Source organism: Larimichthys crocea, chromosome XXI, assembly GCF_000972845.2.
Source record: "Larimichthys crocea isolate SSNF chromosome XXI, L_crocea_2.0, whole genome shotgun sequence".
In the NCBI taxonomy this organism is placed as follows: Eukaryota; Metazoa; Chordata; class Actinopteri; family Sciaenidae; genus Larimichthys; species Larimichthys crocea.
This window is the reverse complement of record NC_040031.1, coordinates 20,392,409-20,417,393: the sequence shown is the minus strand read 5'-3', so window position 1 is coordinate 20,417,393 and position 24,985 is coordinate 20,392,409. Positions and strand designations below refer to the sequence as shown.

At 43.2% G+C, this 24,985-nt stretch overlaps 3 protein-coding genes across 8 annotated transcripts; 1 reads left to right on the top strand and 2 right to left on the bottom strand.

The window, feature by feature from the left end:
- Nucleotides 1-1,526: 1,526 nt before the first annotated feature.
- On the top strand, nucleotides 1,527-11,768 carry LOC104940453 (round spermatid basic protein 1-like). Of its 2 annotated transcripts, none has more exons than XM_027272719.1 (8): nucleotides 1,527-2,256; nucleotides 2,486-2,605; nucleotides 2,933-3,624; nucleotides 7,299-7,436; nucleotides 7,577-7,719; nucleotides 7,919-8,086; nucleotides 8,328-8,436; nucleotides 9,224-11,768. In XM_027272719.1, the coding sequence occupies exons 1-8, from the start codon at nucleotides 1,767-1,769 to the stop codon at nucleotides 10,934-10,936; spliced, it is 3,573 nt and encodes a 1,190-aa protein (XP_027128520.1). In that variant the 5' UTR covers nucleotides 1,527-1,766; the 3' UTR covers nucleotides 10,937-11,768. The 2 variants fall into 2 exon arrangements, with proteins under 2 accessions (XP_027128520.1, XP_019111134.2); XM_019255589.2 differs by having other exon boundaries at nucleotides 1,531-2,256; nucleotides 8,325-8,436.
- Nucleotides 11,769-12,402: 634 nt separating this feature from the next.
- tmem60 (transmembrane protein 60) lies at nucleotides 12,403-14,211 on the bottom strand. 3 transcript variants are annotated; one of them, XM_027272720.1, is made up of 2 exons: nucleotides 14,022-14,211; nucleotides 12,403-13,823 (listed from the first exon to the last, which is right to left on the bottom strand). In XM_027272720.1, exon 2 carries the CDS (start codon nucleotides 13,704-13,706, stop codon nucleotides 13,302-13,304), a length of 405 nt encoding a protein of 134 aa, XP_027128521.1. In that variant the 5' UTR covers nucleotides 13,707-13,823; nucleotides 14,022-14,211; the 3' UTR covers nucleotides 12,403-13,301. The 3 variants fall into 3 exon arrangements, with proteins under 3 accessions (XP_027128521.1, XP_027128522.1, XP_027128523.1); XM_027272721.1 differs by having other exon boundaries at nucleotides 12,403-13,772; XM_027272722.1 differs by having other exon boundaries at nucleotides 12,403-13,746.
- Nucleotides 14,212-15,194: 983 nt separating this feature from the next.
- On the bottom strand, nucleotides 15,195-24,574 carry prr5a (proline rich 5a (renal)). 3 transcript variants are annotated; one of them, XM_010757066.3, is made up of 11 exons: nucleotides 24,271-24,574; nucleotides 22,906-23,048; nucleotides 19,198-19,323; nucleotides 19,032-19,112; nucleotides 18,501-18,549; nucleotides 18,309-18,366; nucleotides 18,120-18,211; nucleotides 17,875-18,015; nucleotides 17,367-17,502; nucleotides 16,989-17,261; nucleotides 15,195-16,902 (listed from the first exon to the last, which is right to left on the bottom strand). In XM_010757066.3, the coding sequence occupies exons 2-11, from the start codon at nucleotides 23,046-23,048 to the stop codon at nucleotides 16,619-16,621; spliced, it is 1,383 nt and encodes a 460-aa protein (XP_010755368.2). In that variant the 5' UTR covers nucleotides 24,271-24,574; the 3' UTR covers nucleotides 15,195-16,618. The 3 variants fall into 3 exon arrangements, with proteins under 3 accessions (XP_010755368.2, XP_010755365.2, XP_010755367.2); XM_010757063.3 differs by having other exon boundaries at nucleotides 24,276-24,574; XM_010757065.3 differs by lacking the exon at nucleotides 24,271-24,574 and adding an exon at nucleotides 23,251-23,377.
- Nucleotides 24,575-24,985: the final 411 nt, after the last annotated feature.

The following is a 24,985-nucleotide window of genomic DNA, read 5'->3' as shown; positions in this document are numbered from 1 at the left end:
AAATATAGAAACACCCTCAGGGTTCTTGTTTTTCTTCTCTGATCCATATTTTTATTTTGTATTTTTCTGTGGAGAGTTTTTTTGTTATATTATTTCATCTCTGGCAAATTTGTCTTTTGTAATTTTGCTGTTCATACAGAACCAGTTAAAAGTTTTAACAATGTTTTTTTTTCTTTCTTCCCAAACTATGAAATAACACATATGTATGTAGTAAACAAAAAAGGTGTAAACAAAGAAAAATATGTTTTATATTTTATATTCTGCTTTGAGCTGAGCACACTCTTTGCAGTCACCCAAAACAGTTTTCACTTTTATTTTTTTGTTAATCAGTGAAATTTCTTGTCCTCTTAATGCGTGCCTCAGTGTGTTGTTCAGTGTAAATATCCCTTTCACTACTATAAAAATACACATTACGGCAAGAACTACTCAGTACCAACAAGCACTAAGTAAAGTGAAACAGCAGTCCATCATTACTTTAAGAGATAAGAGGTCAGTCAATCCAGAAAATTTCAAGAACATATCTTCAAGTGCAGTCGCAAAAACAATCAGACGCTATGATAAACTGTGTCTGGATCTCTGCTGCAGAGGATAAGTTCATTATAGTTACCAGCCTCAGGCAGCCCTTCATGATGGAATTGGTGCAAATAAACCATGATTGAGGGAGAAGAAGAAGAAGAAGAAGAAGAAGAGAATTTTTTCAGGCCAAATAAACATAATAAATGGACATTTTACCAGTGGAAATCTGTACTTTGGTCTGATGAGTCCAAATTTGATATTTATTAATCCGATTATTGTGTTTTTGTGAGAAGCAGAGAAGGTGAATGCAGAGAGTGGATGGTATCTGCATGTGTGGTTCCCACTGTGTAGCATGGAGGAGGAGGTGTGATTGTCTGCTTTGTTGGTGACACTGCTGGTTGCCGATGATGGTATGGGCTGTGTTTTCCACACCAACAAACCCTCGAGTTGTGACTGATTCGTGTGAAACAGTTTTTATTGAAATCGTGAACAAGGTCAGGTACTTGTTTGAGAGAGGATGTAGCAAAAATGACTCTAAACAAAACGTATAAAAGCTCTTTAGACATTTTTATAAAGAACTGTCTTTTTTGCAGCAGTTAAATAAATATTTACAGGCCCGTATCAGTTTAGTCAGCATCTGGTGTCAATATCTGTCATTGTTAAAAGACATTTAACTCCCACTTGTTGTGTGACGCACACCTTAATAACCCTTCATACATTTTTTTATCTAATATCATCGTGTGTGAGAGGGGATGTAGCAAAAATTACTCTAAACAAATAAAAAGTATAAAAGGTTAAAAGCTCTTTGCATATTTTTATGCAGCATTAAAACAAAAAATCTTTAAAAATATTACTACTAATAATAACAATAATGAACTATATATGAATGAACTATAACATCAGGTGAATTCTCCTTGTGTGGGATGAATAAAGTCTATCTTATCCCTCATCTTGTCTTGACTGAATCTAATGAATGAATGTATAATTTACAGATATTGCACAGGGCTTACATGCATCATGATGAATAATAAACTGAGTGTCGGGCTCATAGCTGCCCTCTTCTGTCAGCAGGCCTCAGTGTTGCAGTCAGTGTTGCAGTCCGTGCAGAGCTGTCTCACCCTGCAGCCTGTAAACAATCCTGTCTGCTGCTCTCCCTCCTCCGTGCGTCTTACGTAACCCGCTAAGCCCCGCCCCCAGCCTGGCTCTCACGCACCAGTTACGTCTGACCGTAAAAAATAGAAACTTCCAAGATGGCCGAGGCCGTGGACTCCATGCATTTCGCAGCAAACAGCAAAACAAATTCCCCGAAACCCCTGATAGCTAAGCGGCCACCGGAGAGCCGACCGCAGTCTTCCAGCGACATTTACCCACCGCCCCCAAAGAAGGTCCGGGTGGAGGAGAAGGGCCTGAAGCACAGGAAACTGAACGGAGAGGTGTGCGCAGGGGAAAAACACAACGGGAAGCAGAGTTGTGGGAGCCCAGCGAAATGGAGTTTCGGCCCGGCCAAGGCGAGCCACTCCACCGCCGCCGCGGTGCCGACAACTCCCGCTCGGAAAATCTTCAAAATCAGCAACTTCCTCGCGTCGCCGCCTAAAGTGAAAAAGGCGAAAGAGAAGCGACACAAGGAGAAGGAGAAGAGCGGCGAGGCGCCGCGGAGCTCCGCCGTCGGTGTGGAGAGAGTGAGCCCAGCTAGCTGCCATACAAAGACCGAGAACGGCGACGTGAAAATGCTACAGAGAGGTAGGAGCTCACCGCCCAGCCTCTCACCGCCACAGCCCCTCCGTTTGACCTGTTCACGGCCACGTTTTAGACTCTACGCCGTGTTACACTGTGATATAATGATTTATTGGATTATTACATAATTTTCTGTACCACAGGCCCCAGTATTTATTAGGCCCAGATGGTGTTATATACACGTGGAAATGTTTGCTCGTCTGTAATGCGTGCACCTCACCGTGTCTCCTCTCAGATCACCGTGTGAAGGAGAAAGACCGGGAGAAGAAGAAGAATAAAGAGTGGAAAAACCACAAAATGCCACCTGTGCATGACATTTCAAGAGAAAACGGAGAGGCTGTTTCTCCACAGAAAGGTAGACATGACAGCACTTTGCTGTAAAGTGATTTATTTGTATTTTTTTATGAGTATTATTTGGGAAAACTTTTATTAAATTACATTAGTGTGTTAAAATGTTATTACCTGGTGTTTTTCTCAAGCCACGTCCCATCAATATAAATCAAAACATTAAATATTTTTCAAAAAATTTGAATTAAATATTAATCTTTAAGAGGAAAAACACAGATTACAAACACAAACTAATGTTCATACGTTTACTCAAAAGTTCAGCCGCAATGTCGGCTATATAAAAACATGTGACATGACCTTAAAGGATGTACTGACTTGTCTCATCGTCCTTCAGAGTCTACGGAGAAGCCCAAAGCTGGTTCAGAGGAAGACCTCCTCCTGAAGAAACTCAAGAAGAAGAAGAAAAAGAAGCATAAAGACGGCGAGCGTGTGAAGGAGAGGCACAGCCGACCCAAAATGTATCACCGCTCGTGTCAGACGGTGTGTTCAGGAGTGTCTCTCGCTCTGCCCGACTTCCTCAGTCGAATCAACGGGAACAACAACAGCATCAACAGCAGTAATCTGCACCACTCCACCGCAGCATCACAACAGCATCACCAGGATCCTCCTGTCACTGCCGCTACCTCTGCTTCCATCTCCTCCATGGTCAGGGAAAGGCTCAGCTACAGCTCCCCGCTTCACTGCACTCCAGTGCCGAGCGTGTCGGGTCTGGAGTTTGGCCACCTGATCCACATCGAGCAGCAGGCCAACGGAGGGGCGTCTGTGGCGCACGCCTACAGCGAGCAGCTCTCCTATCTGTCCCCGGCTGAGATGCAGCGTTTCGCCCAGGAGTTTGTGACCCTGTCGTTCAGCGAGGACGAGGCGCAGGCTGCGTGTTTTGTGATGGGAATCATCCACGGAGCGGCGTCCTACCTCCCAGACTTCCTGGACTACTTCTCCTACAAGTTTCCCAACGCGCCGGTGAAGATGGAGGTGCTCGGGAAGAAGGACATAGAGACGACAACCATGGCCAACTTCCACTCTCAGGTAAGATTGCATTATTTTTCCGGCGAGAAGGCTCTGTGTGTAACTGTGCACGTCGACACTGTGAAGTGCCGGTTTGTTTCTGGAGGTGTGAGCAGCACAGACTCAACAAGCTGAAACAACACGTCACAATTTTTAAAGTCCTCTGTGTGTCAGTCTTTGTCAAGACTGTCGGTAAATCCTCTCACGACCTCGAGACATCTTTGTACCGTGTCCAAGTTATCTTCTGGAGCTGCGAGCCTTTATGGTGTGTGTCACGTAGTTTGTCAGTCAACGTAGTGGTTTGTTGAAAAGCTCGTCTGTCAACGTTTGACGGTGTTTATGGCACCGTCAGTTGGAGTTGTGCTCTCATGTCAGCCCCCTGAAAATGCAGCTGAAGAAAGTTTAATCGTCTGAGAAGTTATTGCATGTTTTGCAAAGGTGACAGCGAACTATGCCTGCAATCAGGAGGACTGTTTCGTAAAAGCTTGTGTTGAAAATGTTTGTGCAGGGGAGTCGAATCATCTCTCAAGTTAAAAATAAACACGTCCACTTCTTCATTCATGAATGTTGCTGCTATCTCTTTACTTCTCCACCCGCACTTGATAATTGTGAGTGACAATCTTAACAGTGTTTTTATTGTTTTAGGAGTTTCTCATCACTTTCCTCCCCCGAGTGTAGTCTTTCCTGATCTAAAATCCTCTGATTTTAATTTGATTTGACACGAGATATAAACAAGACTTTGCCAGTGTTGGATCAGAAAAAACATTATGAACTCCAGCGCAGACTGTTCAGTCTCAGGCGAATGTTTTAGTGAAGCATTTGTCTTTGATTGTGATGAAATGGCACAAAATTTGTGATTTTTGGAAGCAGAGTTTCCCCCTGCACATGTTGGAAATATGTAAATATATAATATATATCAACTCCTCTAACGAGGCACAAATGTTTTAAAAAGTACTACAAACTTTCTATTCAAACTATTTATTGATAATTAGTCTATTTATTTACATGTTCCAAGACATTAGTTACTGAAGTTATATTCCTGTCACAGTCACAGGTTGCATTTTTTTATTTATTTTTTTAGAAATCGAGGGAATCAATTTAGGTCAGGAAAACTTTGTTCAACCTAGTGACGCCTTGCTGTGAAGAAAATCTTTCCAAGGTGTCTCCTTCTCTCTCCGTAGATCGCACTGATACTCCGAATGCTCTGTAATCAGATATTGCTTCAGCTCGTCTGGCATCAGGACTTCCTCCACTACCAGCATAGGGCAGATGGTGCATTTCATCCTGTTGCTGTTCTCAATAAAACTAAACACGACACAACCGTGAGCACATTTTCTTAATTTAGCAGGTTTGGGCTGTAACATCACTTGATGGTATGGGCTGTGTTTTCCATGCCAACAATCCCTCGAGTTGTGACTGATTCGTGTGATTCAGGCGTTTGAGAGAGTGTCGACTGGCGCTAAGCTGAAAAGGCTGAAACATGCACGTTTTTAATAACGCGGCTCGGTTTCATCAAAGTGTTTTGTTCCCACGGGTTATGTGTCACAGACCTCGGGGGGTCTTCAGTTCTCGCGTAAGAGCTTCCCGGCATCTTGTGATGCTGCAAGCGTGTTTTGTTTTCCTTTTTAAACAGTTTTTATTGAAGTGGTAAACAAAGTCAAGTACTTTTTTGAGAGAGGATGTAGCAAAAATGACTCTAAACAAAACATATAAAAGCTCTTTAGACATTTTTATGAACAACTGTCTTTTTTGCAGCAGTTAAATCAACATTTACAGGCCTGTATCAGTTTAGTCAGCATCTGGTGTCAATATCTGTCATTGTTAAAAGACATTTAACTCCCACTTGTTGTGTGACGCACACCTTAATAACCCTTCATACATTTTTTATCTAATATCATCGTGTGTGTAATTCGTAACGTAGTAAAAATGACGCTCAGTTCAGGATCACACAACCAATACAGTGCACCTGCATTTGTGGGTTGCACCGCCACTTGTACTTTGTACATGTATGATATTTTACTGTTTAGCTGTGTATGTAGAGGGAAGCTTTAATGCCCCAGAGGGGCAATTTGACTTATAGACAGCAGCCAATAATAATCATTATTATAAAAAAAGCACAGCAGTGAATAAGAATAAGAGTACACAAGTACACAACCAATGTTGTTGTTGTAATTGTCCCCAAAATGAAAGCAGCAGCAGCCAGACACTCCATGGCTGCTAACAGGCAAAATTGCATTTTGTTTAAAAAGCAAATAAATTATGGAAAAATAGACCTCATAAACCCTTTAGTGTAGCCTCGAGGTAGGTAAAACCTCCTTCATGATGCAAGTAAATTTAACTTTCATCACAAAAACAGCTCTACCTGCACTCTAAAACAAGTCCAGTCGAGTAGCTGTTACGTGTCACTTCTGTCACGACTGACTTGGGTGTAACAGTATCAGAAATAGTTGTATGTAGTATGTTTGTGTACTTAAGTGGGTCACACAGATGCACACAGAGTTTATAGACTTTCTAAACAGGCAGGGAGAATTTTAAACTTTGATATCAACATAATACGTATTTGATACCACGGCAAAAAGAGTTAAGTCCTAGTCACACAAAATTTATTAAATAAACAACGTGCACACAGTGCTGCTACAGAAAAAGTCACCTCGAAGACTGCGAGTGTAACTGTGGTTGGTTTTATATTTATTCAATTTGACTACATTAGTATATCTACAGTAGGTTATTCTCTTGTGTCATTTTAATTTTCCACCTTATTTTTCATGTTTATTAATAAACTATAGACCCCACACTCACTTTAATCCTCTGTCTCTTAGTGCACACATACCGGCTTGCCCTGCCTCTCTCTGTGTTTTATAAAGTTGCCCCCCCAAAAAATAACAAAACTTGCAACAGCAGGCGAGCTACATGTGGAGGAGGCGTGCTATTAATGACGTACCCTATGGAAACACACATGGTACCAAATGACACCAGGTGTGTCACCGTGCTTGTAAAACAAACACTTCCCTGTGTGCACCTCTCTCTGTGTGGGATTGTCAGCAGGTGGAGGTGGAGATAGTCCACTATCATATCGTTTTAAACAAGTGTTATTAAAAACTTCTGACAAACGTATTGACGGGTAATAATCATGATCGGATGTGGGACCTCTGACACACTCACAATAGATTTGGTCCATGCAGTTTCTGATACATAATAAAGCTTTATGAGCTCTTCTGCTTGCTTCATGAAATCCTATTCACACTGTTAAAGTTGGACACTTTAATGTTGACGCTCATTCATACCTTAATGTCTGATGAGGGACCCATGTGGACCGGAGCTCTGATTTCCTGTTATCTAGTTTTGATAGTATAATCCACATGCTTGAATCTCTCTGTTGGTCTTTCTAGACCATTTTTAGACCAGAGTAATAATAGCTCATCTTCAATTCTGTGTTGACGTTTGTTTCTCTTGATGAGTGTTTAAGGTCCTGTTAACTACCAAGCAGATGCTGATGGTGCTTTATTAAAGGAAGGTGCACTAGAAAGGTCACAACACTTATGTTAAAAACACGCTGACAGCGGTGGCCTTAATTGAACATGTTGATTATAAAATATGCACATGATGTTTTTTAAACAGGCAGGTTTATTTGTAGATATAATTTCTGCCAGCTGATGGTCTGATCTGTCCTCTCTGTGGTCCCCCCCCCCCTGCAGGTGAAGCGGACGTACTCCCAGGGAACTTACCGTGCCGGGGCCATGCGGCAGGTCAGTCTAGTCGGAGCTGTGGACGAAGAGGTTGGAGACTACTTCCCCGAGTTCATCAACATGTTAGAGGAATCTCCCTTTCTGGAGGTTAGTCTGTTTATTTTATTTATTACGCTTATATAAACACCCCTTCAGCCAGTGGACGTGTAAACATCTGTCACACTTCTCCCTGTGTACGGCTACGAGTCATTGCGTAACTCAAAGTTTCTCACCCTGTGTTTATGCAGCGGACTCTGCCCTGGGGAACGTTCTCCAGTCTGCGTCTGCAGAGCCCCACCGAGAGCGACGACGGCCCCATCATGTGGGTCAGACCGGGAGAGCAGATGATCCCCATGGCAGACATGCCAAAATCACCCTTCAAAAGGAAAAGGTGGGTTGACACATTGAGTCTGCAAATGTTTGCCACGGATATTTTCGTCTGCCCAGTGTCCTCCATATAAAATACACACGTATATATATATTTTCAGCTGATGTAGCAAAACCTGTGAAATACTTTCAGCTTATCTTTGAGCAGCACATGTCATTAAACCTTGAACATATCCTGAGTGCTTTCAATGAATGTATTTCAGGTCCACCAATGAGATAAAGAACCTGCAGTATCTACCCAGAACCAGTGAGCCCAGGGAGATGCTGTTTGAGGACCGGACGAGAGCCCACGCTGACCACATCGGTCAGGGGTTCGAGAGACAAACTACTGCTGCTGTGGGTGTGCTGAAGGCTGTGCGCTGCGGAGAGGAGTGAGTACACAGACATCTTTTTTTAAACTTTACACACAGTTTTGCATAAAATACACCGTGGCAGCTCAGATAACCTTTAGTCTGCTGCTATAGAAGGTTAGACAGTGTATGTGATCCATGTAAGAAAAAAAAACGACAGGTACCAGAGTACTTCTTCACATGTGAGGATGTTATAAAAAATAATATGGTGTTGCTGTTTATTTGTATTCAGATTTGAACTTGCCAAATTGCCTTACAGCAGTTACACTCCTGCCCGGATCACCAAAGATGTTGTGTGTTTCCACGCTGGAGATTTCCCAGATGTGGTCATGAGGCTGCAGCTGGACCTCCACGAACCTCCGCTGTCTCAGGTGGGTCAGATTTAATAATTACGCTCGGTAGGATGCAGCCGTATAAATAGATATCTTTTATCTGCCTGTGAGATCAAACGTATCAAACATCCCTTAAAGCTGCATTCATTGACATTTTTATAACAACAATAAATCTAATGACTGTGTAATATAAAAGAGGATGCTTGTAATGATGAATCCACAGATAACTATCACCCACCTCTGCTGAGCTTTTATTATCGGTTTCAGCTCATTGTTTCGTTTTATGGCCTGCGTTTGGTTTGCCATCACCTCTCATCAACCCTGCTTTTTAACAGCAGGCATCTGTTTTTTGTCAAACACAGTCTGATAAACTGAACGCTACCTGCCCAGAACCAAACAAACAGACTAGCTCGTGAATGTAGTGCAGGATGAAGAGAGATTTTTCTCAGGAGTTGCTGGAGGCCAAACGGAGCTAAGAGAGAGTGATTACTGGACTCCTGATGAATGATTGTTGGTCCATGTCTGCTTAGTGTGTAAATAAAACTGTAAGCTAACATTTTCACCATGGCAACCTACGAGGTGATAATATGTCAACGTTGTGTTTACAGCTTGTTGCATTAAGTGTCCAAACTTAGAGTTTAACATTGAGTTAAACATGTGTCATTGTCGAGTAGAGGAATTCTACAAGATAATACTGTTAGTGTGTGCAATGCGTGGTCGTTATCGATTATTTCCTTTCTGCGACACAAGATTAAAATATTTCTGCAGTTGCTAATTCAATTGAGGGACTACTGACACTCATGAGTTCCTGTCTCTGCCTCCACAGTGTGTGCAGTGGATCGATGATGCCAAGCTGAACCAGCTGAGGAGGGAGGGGATCCGATACGCCCGGATCCAACTCTACCACGATGACATCTACTTCATTCCCAGAGGAGTCGTCCACCAGTTCAAAACCGTGTCTGCTGTCTGCAGTCTGGCCTGGCATATCCGACTCAAACAGTATCACCAACATGAAGAGGAGAAAGAGGAGGAGGAGGAAGAGGTGAAGGAGGGGGAGGAGAAGTGTGCCCTTAGAGAAGTAACACTTAATATCAAAGAAGAGGAGGAAGACGAGGAGATTGAGGAGGAGTTTGACCCTGCTGTACAGACGGTGACAAAGCTGGAGGATGAGGAGGCCGAGGGAAGGGAGGGGCCGCCTTCACAAACTCCGACACAGATTTTCAAGGAGGAAGAGCAAGAGAACAGAGCTGAGACGAAGGAGTCGTCAACGACGCAAGCTCCACCTTTCGTTAAGAAAGAGAGAGATGAAGGCGTACCAACTCACACACTAACGGAGCCTAAAGCTGAGGAAGACGAGAAAGAGGACGGTCAGGGCGAAGGAGATAAAGATGCAGATGCATGCCAGACACTGCAGAAGGGCCACGAGGAGGGTGGAGTGGACAGTGCATCTTTAAAGTCACTACAGCAAATTAGGAAAGAGAATGATGTGGAGGAAGAGAGGCAGCAAAAGACGACTGTACCAGGTCAAGGTCTAAAAGAGAAAACTAAAGATAGTATAACAAGCACTTACAACACAGCTCAAATCAAAAAGGAGAAGGAGAAAGGAAAAAGAGAGAAAGACGAAAAGGAGAGGGTTAAAGAGAAGGAGAAGAAAGACAAGGATAGGACTAAAGAGAAGGAGAAGGATAGAAAGGATAGGGGGAAAGACAGGGATAGAGAGAAGGACAGGGTGAGAGAACAGGAGAGAGTAAAGGCAGAGGGAGGAAGAGAGGGCAGTACATCGACGCAGCCGTTGCCACAGATAAGGAAAAAAGAGGACGAGGAGCGGACGAAAGAGGGCAGCAAAGCCTCTCAAACATCCCTGCCTGCACAGAGAGACGAGAAGTGGGCCAAGGAGTGGGACTCAAAGACACAACCCCACGTCAAGAGGGAGAAGGAGCACGACAAAGACAGAGGAGGCACGCAGGGAGCAGCGTCACACTTACGGCCAGACAGAGAGGAGGCTCGAGACGCCTGTTCGCATAAACACAAGTCTTCACACGGGAAGAAGGAGAAAAGCGGACACAGGGAGGGCAACGCGGGGAGTACGCAGACGGTACAGGCAAAGTCGGGGAGAGAAGACGGAAAGACGGGGACTCCTAAACCGGCGAACATTCAGGTAAAGAAAGAAGCAAAGAAGGACGTCAACAGTAAAGAGGAGAGGAAGAAGGCTGCCTCTGGTCCTGCACCGCCAGAACACAAACCACCACGGACACTCATCACCTTTGACCTCTTTAAGCCGATGGAGGCTCACCAAACTCTGGCTCTTTCCTTCACAGACAGTAGGCCTAAGGCCCACCATCACAGTGACTCTCGAGGCTCTTCCTCTAAGCCTGGATCTGACACTCGGACAGTTGTGCCCTCTAAAGGACCAAAAGTAAAGGACACAGCGCAGGGAAAACCTGCCACGCCCGTACAGGACACTCGGCCGCAGCAGCACTCTTTAAAACAGCCCCTTAAAACACACACACCCCAATCACAGAAAGACTTCTTAATATGAATGTCTAGATGTCTAGTCTTCTTTTTTTACTGTACAACTTACGCCGAGGCTTTGTTAAAGTATTTGAAAATGCATCCTTCCTTCAGACATCAGCTGGTCTTTGTACTTTGTAATAAACAAGCGGGTGCGTTCCATTACTTTACCGACACAGCCACGTGTACTCCAGTGACGTAGTGAAATAAGGATGCACTCTCCAAGTATTTTATCAGTGCCTAAGAATGTAAGCTAAGTAGCTCACTTCACGTTTGTTAGCGAATGTATGTAGGCTCTATATAAAATGTTATGTGACCCATGTGTCAGTGCCTGTGCACTACTTAGCTTCGCTCTTAAAGCACCTATTTTAGGTACTGGACTAACCAATCTGAAAACAACCATCCTTACTCCTTGCTATCGGGATTACCTACATTCACTGTTCGGGACATTTCGGCAAGTCACCAGCTCTCGCTGAAATCCTCTTTGCCGTGTTGCTTTAGTCGATGGGGTTTGTTGTTTATAACACTCCAAAAATCGGAGCAAGTAGTTGTTTTCAGACTGGACGTTGTTTGACTCACACAGGGCTGTAAATGATACTGTATGTACCAAAACTGTACAGTATAGATGTTATTAGCACCAATGTGAGAAAATGTATACAGAAATTGCATATATTTTTTGTAAGACAAGTTTTATTTTCCATAGAACTTATTTATATCATTTACTGTCTGTTTTTATTTGAAACCAATGTATGTGAAAATTTTGTTGTAAATACATTTTATTTCCTAAGATAAGACTTGGTAGTGTGATTTATACTCTGATCAGAACCTCTCAATAAATGGTTCAAAAATATTGACTTACAGTTAATGTCTCTCCTGCCTTTTGTGTCATTTTTGGCTACTTAAGCGGCTTAGGTCTCGAGGTGACAATGACTCCTGCACTGACTGCCATGAAAATCTGGAGCCATAATAGTTCAAAACACCAACTTCTCTATCACTTCAGTCCATGTCAGGATCTCTTTAAATCCTCCTGTCAGCCTGAACTGCAGTTTGATGTGAATGCTAACATGCTCAATGTAATGTTAACTTGCATGCTGGTCTTTTTCACAGCATAGAAGGAAAAGAAAAGGTGTCGGTAATAACATTAATGATGGCTCAGTGAGCCAGCATGCACAACACCCGGGACCCTGAAGCTAAACCAGCCATCTTTAATTTGATTATTTACACCTCTGCTTTTCCAACTGAGCACTACAGCGAAATTTGAGTCAAATGCACTCACTGAAGGTCTATCTGGACAGAAGTGACACGTTAATGTAATGACAGAGGATGGCGTGCAGTTAAAAGTGACGAATGGTGAAATAGGACTGACAGAGTATGGCTTAAACTGATTTCACGATGAGCTGTGCCCGACAAGGTGAGTCAGGATAAACCCTGATTTATGTAACATGGCCTTTAAAAAAAAAAAAATGTATGTAGACTGCAAGTTTGACAGAAAAATACATATTTTCACCTTTTTAAAATTGATATAATTGGAGCAGGTTTACATTCAAATTGTGTCAGAGGGACATCCTGGGACGGGTGCTAAGAAGTAAAACATCATGTGTGCAATCACGTATGGAAGCTGTGAAGTTTCCAGTTGTTTTACAAAAATAGTGATCGCACATTTCAACAGTGACTTCACAAACATAATATGGCTCAGTGGTGCACACACATACACACACACACAGTGCATGCTGGATTATTTAAAGCTGTCAACAGACGGCTAGTTTCAGTGTCACAAGGATCCCGCATTAACACGTAGCTGTATTTATGTGCTTTCCCCCCTAAAAAGGTGAATAATAGAGCGACATTTAGTGTAAAAAATAAGTGATCTGAGATCACAATGGCACATCGTGTACCCTACTTTGCTTAGCTCCATTATATATATATATATATATTTATACATTTAAAATCTCATTACACTTTGATTAATTCCTGGAGCCTAAAGACGAGCCACAAGGCAGCAATGTGAATGCCAAAACAATATGATGTGGTGCCAAACTGTGTGTAACATCTTCCTTGCTCTTGCTGAGAAAAGATAATTCGGTCTTACTGATACCAAATCCTGATCCCATACTAGTGCTCTTTTTTCCCCCGTTTCTCCAACCTGTAAACCACTGAGTCCGCAACCTGCTGTGATTTACATGTAACTTATAGCAGTGATTTTTATAATGGCATTGACAAGGAAACTGTATCTAAAGTGGGGCGGTCATGTCTGACCAATACCTGATCCACTTACTAAGCTCAGCATCAGCCCTGATACCAATCCAGTGGATCTGATTAGTGCATCTCCACTGAGAGATGCCTTTTGTCCTCTATATTACATATCAAAACCATATATTGCAGAGTCCTCTGGTTCAGTCCCTCCTGTAGTGGAAAACACTGTGTCCCAGCTCCACCAGCGCCCCACCCAGCAGCACCCAAAGAGGGACACACACCACACTGACCCACATGTCGATGAGCTTCTCCAGGCGGGAGCACAGTGTCAGACAGAAAGCCAGCTTCAGCAGCAGGGCTGCCAGGTACCACAACCTCCTCTTCAGGCTCTGCTCACCATCCCTGGGGTCAAAGTCCGGCTTGCAGCGCCCCGCCATCTTCACTATGAGCATGAGGATGAGGATGGTGTCAAAAGTCCAAACAGGGAGGAAGATGAGAAACCAGTTCCAGTGGATCTTTGAGTCCAGCTTGAGGACGAGCATGATGAGGAAGATCAGGGCGAAGATCCAGGAGAGGAGCACTCGCTGGGCCAGGGACATCTTCATCTACAGAGGACTTGGACAGTATCACCCACACAGAGGGAAACTGAGGACCAGACCCAAGGTGACACACTGACACACACACACACACACACACACACACACACACACACACAGAGTGATCTGAAAATAAATCAAACACAACACAACATGCTCAGTCTCATTTCTACATGGACACAGTGGCAGAGATCAGGAGTTAAACCGCCACATGAACTCATTTTATTGTCACTTAGTGCAAATCTGAAGCCACTGTCTGTCTGGCTAGCTGTAGCTAACTTGAGAAACCCAAACAAAAACAGTGTTCAAAGAAAGACGTCTTACCGAGAAGCGCGGGAAGAATAAACACGTCTGAAATACCAAATCTTCACCAACAAGACAGACGTCGACACTCCTCAACAAAACGATTTATTTATAACAGCAGAGCAGCTCGTTCACAGCGAGCAGGGTGCTGCAGTTAGCATTTAGCTGGCTCAGGCTGGCTGCTGTTCCGGGAACAGTTGCCAGCAGCAACTGACAGACTTCCGGTTCTTCTACAAAACAAAAGCATATATTTTATTTTGATAACTACACATTTCCAAATAAAAGCCCGACTTTATCAGCTGGTTTCCGATACCCCTTTTCAAAACAAAAGCACGAGTTTGTTTTCATGCTGATGTTTGTTTTCAAAGCTGATGTGTTTTCATTTTGATAGACATAAGCCATTTTTTTGAAAGCCTTGTTACAAAATAAAAGCATATTTCTAAACATATATTTTATTTTGATAGGTAACAACACGATTTCTGTTATCACTTTTCAAAATAAAAGCGTGAGTTCATAGGCTGGTTTCTGATACCCCTTTTCAAAACAAAAGCACGAGTTTGTCAGCTGATGTGTTTTATTTTGGTAGCCATTTTTATAAGCCCTTTTACAAAATAAAAGCATGTCTCTAAACACTTTTTTGATAGATAATAACACGACTTCTGATATCACTTTTCCAAATAAAAGCACGAGTTTGTCAGCTGATGTGTTTTTATTTTGAAAGATATAAGCCCTTTGAACTTGTCCTGGAAATGTTTCAGCAGTCTGGTGGGAATTTGACAACAAACAAACAAACAAACAAACTTGAGGTCAATTTATTTATCTATATTTCATCCCCTTGAAAACTGAGCAAAGTCCATCTGCTGATAGGCCACGATGTGGGGCTGAAAGCTCTGACAGAAATCTAGTAAGTGGACCTAATCTAAAATATGAAACATGCAAACAACAACATTCTTTCTGGTAGCTGATCAAAATATCCTGGGGTGAGGTGGGAGGAAGGTTTCATTGGGAGGACTTGGACTCATGACCTCAATATTTCTAAAATCCTGGCTCCAGCCCTGATTATAGGTGGCTTAATGGAGCTTAATTAAACAGTGAAGCTAAATCCAGTTGCCACTGTAGATCCTCCCTTCATCTAAAGGACCAACCAAATTAGCAGACTGTGTGTATATATAAGAAATGCATTGATACTCCATGTTTTTTTAAATACTATTCAAATTTATTTAATTTTTACTGGGCTAGTATAACAAATTAATACAAAGTACAACTCCATAGACATCATAGATTGTCAAAAAAAGTAAAGTACAAAACGCTTGAGGTAAAACATCATTTGAAAAAGATTCAGTTAAAAAGCCCTTATTAAAATCTCAATTCATTTAAAGGTAAAAGCTCACTTTACACTATCTAGCTGTCCTAAAATCCAACAATGCAGTTTTATTTACAAGGTAGTGGTGGTGCAAAATACAGTGTGTGGGACGACATTCAGCCAAAATGTTCATGTCTTGTAATGTAAACAATAAACATCGTCATATTACTAGAAAACTCCTGCTGTACAGAGCCAATACAGAAAAGCAAATGCTGTCACACTGATGATGTTTGGAGAGAATTTTGCATTAGACGTCTATGGCCGCTGCTGGAAATAAAAACAATTCAACAGTCCACATTTTCAGAAGATGTCGTACAAAAAGTGAGAGCAGAAGACCTCATTACTGTGTTACTGCCGAGAGGCAGACAAAGAAAAAAGAGCGTAAACAGAAAATATAAAACTGCTGTAAGGGTCAAAATACACATATACAAAACAAACCCATGATAAATATGTAAAGTTTCTGTCTTGTTCCCATGTACATGGTTACTGACAGCCATCTCTGCTGTGTGAAAACCTTATCACTCCTGATTTTAACTGAAGGATTACTCCTCTGTGGGTTAAAGGATAATATTGACTTCACTGTATATTTGTAAGATTGTCAACAAATCTCATGAAAAGACACAAAACCAACAATGTGTTAGTCCAACTAACAGCTAGGCACTGTAGCTTTAGCAAAAATGACTTAAACAGAAGCAAATAGTGTATTTGGTGGGTACCATTTGTTTTAGCTGCAGATTAATATACATTCATTGCCATAATGAGTATTTACAGCAGCAGGAAGGTGTTCACTGTGAGGCTCACTGATGTATTTTTAGTAGTTTTTGGTCTGTGGGACAGATATAGATATACAGTATCAGGGTTTAGCTACTTGTTAATGAGATCATTGCTGATTTTTAGTCTCTGGTCTTCATGGGATTTGTGGTCAATAAGAACAATCACCAGACTTATCAGAACATTATCTGACTTGTTTGTAGGATAAAAAGCTTTGGATAAAGTCACAATTATAGCGTCCTCAAGTTGAAAACCCAATAAAACAAAACAGTCCTTTTGTAACAATTAAAGGTTCAACGTTGTCACTCACCAGCGAAAGCACTTGAAATGTCTCATCATGGAAACTCATCGTACTACAGTAAGAAAGGAAGATGGTACCCATTTAATGAAATGCAGATTTGTTTAATCTGTCTCAGAGATTATTACCGTACACACTGGTGGAGGGGTGGAGGGAGGGAGCTGCGTTCCTAAAAGGTAACCGCAGCTACACAGTGCTTTGCCTACTCTCGCAGCCGTACCCCAAAGACTCTGAGGAGTGAGGTGGGAAATCAATAAATATCCCGTCTGAGTCTGAGTCTGCAGACTCGAGCACTTGTCCAATTATGGTTTCAGGGCTGGATGATTCACTGGGCGGCGTGGAGGATGCACCTTTACTGAGATCAGTCATTGTTGTTGTGGCCTCAGTGCCGTGCAGAGCTCCCGAGGAATGAAGGGGGAGGATGGAGGGAGACGAAAGAGGCAGGGCGCTCGCTCCTGCTTGTACAATACCTGTGAATGACAGGGTACTGGATTATTACATTACTTTTTTTTTTTTTCATAATAACCAACATGAGACATCTTAATCTGTGTCATACCATTGAACTGAGAGCCCACACAGAGCCTGTTGGAAGACTGGCCAGACAGTTCAGGTCCTGAGGCCAGGTCAGCATAAGCCAGTCCTTGTTCCTCAAGGCAAGATATAATCTCACAGGCCGAGTGGCGCCGAATTCCTCCACTGCCAACAGAGCTGGCATCTGGATCATACTCAGCCACCGGGGTCAGCAGGAGAGGGATATTGTAGCTTTTTGATCGTACCACAGGGTTTTTCGAGGGTTGATCCGCAGACTTAGGCCACGGTACACAGTTCTCTGCAAAAGACAAGAGGAAAAGTACAGAAAGTGTTGATAAATTTAAGTTCCTCATCAGTGTGGCATTACTGCTTTCGTTTTGTGTTCACGCCCACACTGTCTCACCCAGGACACAGCAATTGGCCTCAGGATCATCTCCGGAGTAAAGGCCATGGGTGCCCAGGTAGGGCGAGACTACCTTCTGAACCAGAGACTCAAGCCTCAGGTAGTCCTCATTCACACCACGTGACTCATGGACCCCCTTAACACAGATAGAGACAGACATATGTTAATTTAAGGCTCCCATCACTCCGATGTACTCGAGTCAGTCTGTGTTCAAGCTATTAAAACATTTTAAATGACAATTTTGAGAGTCTGAAAAGTCAAAAATATTAAACATTTTCTTCTTAAATGTGAGAATGTGGTCCCTTGCTCTATCTCTGAGTGTAAAACTGAATTACTTTGTTTTTATGACACTGTGCAATATTAAACAATAAAAAGATACAATAAACAATACATACTAGACATTCACAAATCATTTGGTGTAGTTTTGCCTTCTTGGAAACAGAAAGAATCACCAAACAGAGAGTGAGGAAACAAGCTATTAAGTTTGCCTCACTGCCTGCAGGCCTACCTGTAGAATAAGCAGCATCTGTGTAACAGAGGGGGGCACACGAGCCCGAGGTCGGGACAGGGCGTCCTCTAACTTTACACTCAGGACTATGGTGTTCCTGAAGTGAAGCAGAGCTAGCTGTCGGACAGAAGGCTCCTTACCCTGCACACATAGAGGACACAGAAAACAGCAGAGCTGAGCAACAACGACCATCTTACAGTAACTGTTGGATAGTTGTTGACCTGTTTCGTAATATGGATGTGTACCTGAACCGGATGGAAGATGGCCTGCAGCATCGAGAGAACATCACAGAAGAAGAAGTCCCAGGTCTCTGCCAGAGAGTCGAGTAACTTCTGACCTGCATCACATAGCCAAAAAATACAACTGATTAAAGCTTAACTCACTGACACAGACCACTACGACAGGATTTAGACAACTTTTCCTATCAGTCATACCTTCGTAGAACCTTATTTTGTCCCGAAGGATGACCATTCCTTTCGTTAACAACTGGTTCTGTGAAAAACAGCGAAAATATGTTATCAAATATAAACATTAGAGACACTATTACTCCACAGCTGAGTATCGACTCCTCTAAAAAGTCTATATATAAGAATAAGTCTTTCATGTGTCTGGATGACGTTTATTACCTGAAGGTATTCGGTGAAGAAGGACCCGAGCTCAGTCTTCAAGAGATGCCTGAGGAAACAAATAAGATGAATAGTTATTAGCTGTTATTAGCCATGTTCTCATTTCTAAGGTGTTTACAACCTGCATTTAATTACATGTGACTGTGCAAATTATATGAAACAGAAGCACAGGATGTTAACCTGCATTATAATTGAGAGTTTCCTGTACAGTTGAAGAAATGTGTGTCAGCCTTCCTCGTAGCTTTTCTGTACGTGGGGACATGTTTACTGGGTTATAATGGAGGCTGATGTGATAGAAGTGATGGGTCTGGTTTAGAAAGATAATGAGATATCTGGCACGACCACATGACTCCCCAGGCCAACATACAGTACACTACGCACACACAACAAACTCATTCACAGGAAACCGTTCAGTCAGCAAACCTAGGACAGACAGCGATTATACTAATTATAGCAGCAAATGGCATCAACTGTCTAAAATAAGGATGTTTTCTCTGTGCTGTGTGAGAGTGTGAAGCTGTCCAAACTTACCGGACACCTTCATTGAGGACGTAGAGTTCGTTATCCGCCAAACCTTTCTTCTGGAAGACTGCTATGACAGCGTTGTGGATGCTGAAACACAACCCCCCACATGGATTGGTCCACATTATTGTTTAAACTACATTTATTTTCTACACCTTGATTGTATTTGGTGTACCTGTTCCAGGTGGCATTGGCTCCTGCCCTCTTCTGCTTTTCCCCCCTGTCCTCTGGTGAACTTTTCTCACTCTTCCCCAGCTCGCTGAGGCTGGGAGAGCTCATCAACTTCAGCCGGTGCAGAGTCCTCATGAGGGAGATAAGGAGAGGAAACAGAGTGTGCACTAAGTACTGGACAGGAGAGAAAGAAGGTCAGGCTATGAGCTGACATACACAGAGACACAGAGAAGAAACGTGAGGAGATAGCTGGAGGGGGAGAAGGGAACATAAGCAGCGTGAGTCCGAGAGAGAGATAGAGCACGCAGAGGGGAAATAAAGCACAATGACAATACAAAGAGCGGCCGGTGACAGAAGAGGAGAGAAGTAGGACAGAATGATGCATGGTGAGAGAAGGGCAGCGCGTTAAGAGCAGGATGGGTGGAGCCAAGCCCGAGAGGTGGGCCATCGCAAGGCCCCAGGTCTCAGATGAGGAGGAGAAAACAATAGCACATGCACCGATGGGGGCAAACTCTTCCACCCTCTCTGCCTCTCTTTCAGTACAATACAACCATTGATGAAAACAAATATTTATGCAGAGCACAGATGCCAGAGGAACTGCAGGGTAAGCAGGCCGAAGCAGAAGGGACTTTGTTGTGCTTGTCACTGTACGGCGAGGAGGTGGAGGAGGAAGTCGTCCGGCTTATTGACAACAACAGTGGGGATAGGAAGCAGTGACACAATGCGGGACAATAGAGAAAGGTTTCCTGCTCTCACATTTTCAGCACAGCTGGTGCAGGCCAACAAATACTTATAACAAATAACAAAAAGGAGTGCAATGTGTGACACTAAAGTCTGACAGATACAGGTTTATATCCACTTAATTAGTTATTATTATGATTGCACTTAAAGTAAATGAAAATATTCTGGAAGTATTGTGCACATTACACATTTACCAAAATCCATGTTTGTCATGAATTAAAAAAAAACTACTTGTATTGAAAAATCTTTGACTGTTGTTAAGAGGTTTGGCATTTTGTAAAATACTTTCTTTGCGGAGGGTTAGATCAGACACCACTCTCATGTCTATGTTAAATATGAAGATATAACCAGCATAAAGACTACAAAAAAGGAGGGTTGGGGCTCTGCTCAGACGTAAAAAACAAAACAAAAAACAATTTATGTACTCGACTATTTGCTGTGACTTCTTGGAGTCATGTCATGTCAGAAAAATGAACAGGAAACCAGTGGAGACTCCAGGGAGTCACTGTACCTGGCAAAGAAAAAGTCCATCCATAAAACCACAACATGTGGCTTTTAGTACTTTAGTCAGACTATCTGTTTGCAGTCTTTGTGCTAACTGGCTGCAGCTTTGTATTTACTGTATAAACATAAGAGTGGCATCAATCAGCTCATCTAACTCCAGATCTTGACTTTTACTGAAAAATCTAATACCAATATCTCATTCATCATTTGATGCGGATCCCACTCGATGGTTTAGTAGCATCTAGTGGTGTTTTTGCTGATTGCACCCCCCACCACCACCACTCGCCCTATTATTCCAGGCATGAAGGAGAAACTATGGAGGCTGTGAAACACTTAATCTAAACATGTGTTTATTTTGTTCGTTCTGGGCTAATGTAGAGCGGGTCAACGTGGAGGATATGATAAGAAAAAACTAAGACAATAGCCAATAAATGCATAGCCCTCAAATGGAAGAGCGGAGAGGCACCTGTACCCTCTCTCTGGCTTAGGGAACTAACCTCCTGTATACCCAGCGAGAAAATAATGTATAATCTAAGACAAAGACCGGACAAATTTGAGGGAGTATGGGGCAATCTAACTGACCATTTGAATACAGCAGATATAGATAATTAAAGAGTGATACCAAAATAAGACATAGCTAAAAACTAAAACATAATGACCCATGACTGTTCGGCTGCCCACCAATCCAACATCATTGTGAAGTTTGCGGATGACACAGTGGTGGTAGGCCTGATCTCCAGCAACAACGAGATGGCCTATCTGGAGGAGGTGGAGCGGCTGTCCTCATGGTGTAAGGACAACAACCTGGACCTGAACGTCACCAAAACTAAGGAGGTGGTAGTCGACTTCAGGAGAGGACGACAGAAGATCGAGTACGCACCTCTAAAGATCTACGGGAACCCGGTGGAGAGAGTGAGCAGCTACAGGTACCTCGGGGTTCTCATCTCTGAGGACCTGACATGGACCACACACACCTCCACCCTGGTGAAGAAGGCGAGGCAGCGTTTATTCCACCTCAGGAGGCTCAGGAAATTCAAGGCCTCCAGTAAACTGCTGGTAACCTTCTACACCGCCACTGTGGGGTCTGTGCTCTCTGCGAGCATCACGGCCTGGTACGGCAGCTGCAGCTCACAGGACAGAAAGGCCCTGCACAGAGTCATCCGCTGTGCTGAACGGGTCACCCGCACCGCACTGCCCGACCTTCAGGACACTTACACCCAGCGGTGCAGGTCCAGGGCAGGTCGGATCATGAGGGACATTCACCACCCCGACCATAAACTGTTTGCGTGGCTGCCCTCAGGCAAGAGGCTTCGCTCCATCAGAGCCAGGACCGAGAGGCTGAAGAGGAGCTTCTTTCCCCAGGCCACACGGATCCTGAACTCTGCATAACAACATAGTCCCATAACTGACCGCACTACACCACACTACACCTACATTACACACACACCAACTCATCCGCACATCACTGCTCTCTCATAGTGAGATTTTTCTGTTTATATATTTATATAATGCTAATTTGTATTATACGGGTCATGTACATAGTTGTAAATATAGTAACATAGTGGTGTATATCTTTTTTCTAGTTTATTTATTTTTCTAGTTTTGCTATTTCTATCTTACATTTTATTTATTCTTCTTTTCTATCTTATTTTCTTTTTATCCTTTTGAGTGTTTTTTTTGCACAGTCGCGACAGTCACTTTCATTTCACTGCCACTGTACCTGTACTTTTAGGCATGTGACAAATAAAAACTTGAATCTTGAATCTTGAATCTTGAATCTTATTTGCAGGTGATTTTCCACTAATGAAAATATTATTATATATTATTATTATTATTATTATTATTTATATATTCTAATATAGATAGAGCTTTCTAAATGTGACACACTTGACCTTTAAAAACAGATTTAATGGTTTTATGGTGCACACTTGTCAATGCTCTTGTCTTTACTCATATGATATGTATGCAATAAGCTAATATCACTGATACATTACACCCTTACTCTATATGAAACAAAAAATGAACTCCCTTCTATCTCACTACATTTCTTTTTTTTTAGATGGCAATTTTAATATCCTCATTTGAGTGTAAAATATTTTCAGAGGGGCCTGGAGAAAACTAGCAGCACTCTGAAGAAGAAATGATGAGTTCAAACCCACGCAGTTCAGAAACTCTCTACTGACAGCACGGCAGTAAACAACAGACCGCCATCCACACCCACATACACACAGACACAGAAAACATGGAAAGCAAGTGTACAAACTGATGAGATGTACACACACATAAGGAAATGAGTCAATCAAACATCCCACCAGGAGATCATTAACATTAGGTCAACATGTGATGCAAGCAAAGCTCACACGCTTAATGAAATCTCCTGGGAGGAGAGATGGTGGGATTTTTTTTTTTTTATGGATGCTTATTAATATTTCATACACCTTCCAGGATGCTGTATGTTGTGCCTCACCTCCTGATTGGATGCTCACTGCTGCTGTCCATGTCCGGGCTCGGGGGAGGTGCTGAGAAGGTGCTGAAGTTGAGCGACAGGGGTCGGGAGGAGGGTCTGGAGGAGGGCCGGGAGGCGTGCCTCCGCCGGAGTCCATCAAGCATCTGATGAGAGAGAGGGGTGAAGATGATGAGACATTGTTATTAAGGTTTGACTGAACATGTGATCAAAGTCACGTAAAGAGTACAGTAATGATGACAAGCAGCTGTGAGGCATAATGAAAAATATCCTAGGCTCTGACACAGTCATGACAGCACAAAATGAATGAAATAAGGACTAAAACAGACAAATTAAAGCCAGACTTACGATAAAGGTAGCACAGGAGCAATTCAAGCCACACATCTGTGACCTCCTTTAAGGACTTACAGTGCTTAATCAGCCGTCTTCTTTCTGTTTCCTTATTATTTCTGTTATTTCAACACATTAGATGGATGTTTTGCAATCACGGCTCAAGCTACGCCCCAACCTTACCACAGTCACACATTACATCAGAGAAGAAAGGGGAAATGCGTGTGTGAGCATGTACAGTATGAGTGTATTCCTGTAAGAAAAAGCCATGCTCATGCTCTGTCCTGGACAGTATGATAGTAGGCCTGTAGTTGGGTGTCTCCCCCCCATAGAAACATATTGTAGACCTACATAGTAAAGCACCATCCCCTGGTCAGAGGGGGGAACAACAGTCTGGGCTGTCACTCCTCAGACAAAGACACAACACAAGGCTCCTTCACTGCCAACCTGCATGCGTGTGATAAAATGGGTGACTGGTGCGTGTTTCTGAAGGATCGGCCTCCACTTTCATTAGATCACACCTTAGTCTGAGGCTCACACAGGCAGACTACACTCCTGTCTACCAGACATGCCATGCCACGCCAGTCTGGGCATTTCTGCTTTTGTTCACCCCTCCTCCCTGTCTTTTGAGGGGCGACTACAGTCAGATCGATGCCACTTTTGATTTCTATAAATCCCTATTGCTTTTGTGGCCTATTCATACCTCGCTGTAGCCTACTGTGGCCCTGTCATGTTTATTCGATATAAAGATTGACAATCAATCCGCCAGACGCGCAGTCAACAGTCCACGTTTGTCCTACAGGGAGGAATGTACATCCAGTCGTGCGTACGTGGAGGTTTTTCTATTTTTTCTACCTGTGTGGATGAGAAAATGATGGCAAAGTGACACTGTAAACAACGTGACTGCCTTATGGACGCACATAGGCTGGCACAGACGCATCATAAAGTCCACCTATGGGTAAAAACTGTATCATAATGGCCACAAAGTTGCCGTATGTCATGCGCCTCTCTGCCCGCCCACTGTAGCCATGCACTCACCGTACCTTATCCTGTCGTGTTGTTCCTGTTGGGATGAAACGATCATGTAGTACTGAGGGGAAGTGTTTACTGTCCGGGCTCATCAGCGGCTTGGCTCCTCTACTGTTCTCCAGTCGGTCTGCGCACCAACGCGGGCATCACACACGGTTGCTGGCGGATGGAAAGGTCCGACCTGCGGTGCGTTGGAAGAAGGGGGGGGGGGACTCATTCATGAAGCATGCACCGCGGCTCCCTCGCCCTCTGGCTCGCCCCCGCTTTGTTTTGACGAGATGCAAAGCGAACCTGGACGCGGGCACGAGCAAGCACGAGCGCGCGCATTGTGGTTATAACTGTATGCAAAAAAAAAAATAGAGAGGGGGGGTTGGGGGGCACACAAAGACGTGTTTTATTTTGACACGCATGAAATGTTTCACCTCCCGGATGCAGTATTCAAACACGGACTGCAAGAGGAACATTAATATATAGACACTCCACCTCCAACACGCAGTCCTCCAAACACTGCGAGCCAGACTGTATTTGCACTACAGCACAACAGTACACCCAGGTGTGCAGACATTGGTACTGGAGCATGGTTTGCATGTGCCACGTTGCTTTCGCCTCCTGTTTGCAAGTGCAGAGAGGTAATAAACGCATAGTATTCAGCACACTGACCCCAATCTATGGCGGGTGTTTTGCCATCTGTCCAAGCAGGCCAGAGCTTTGTTTTCCTGCAGAT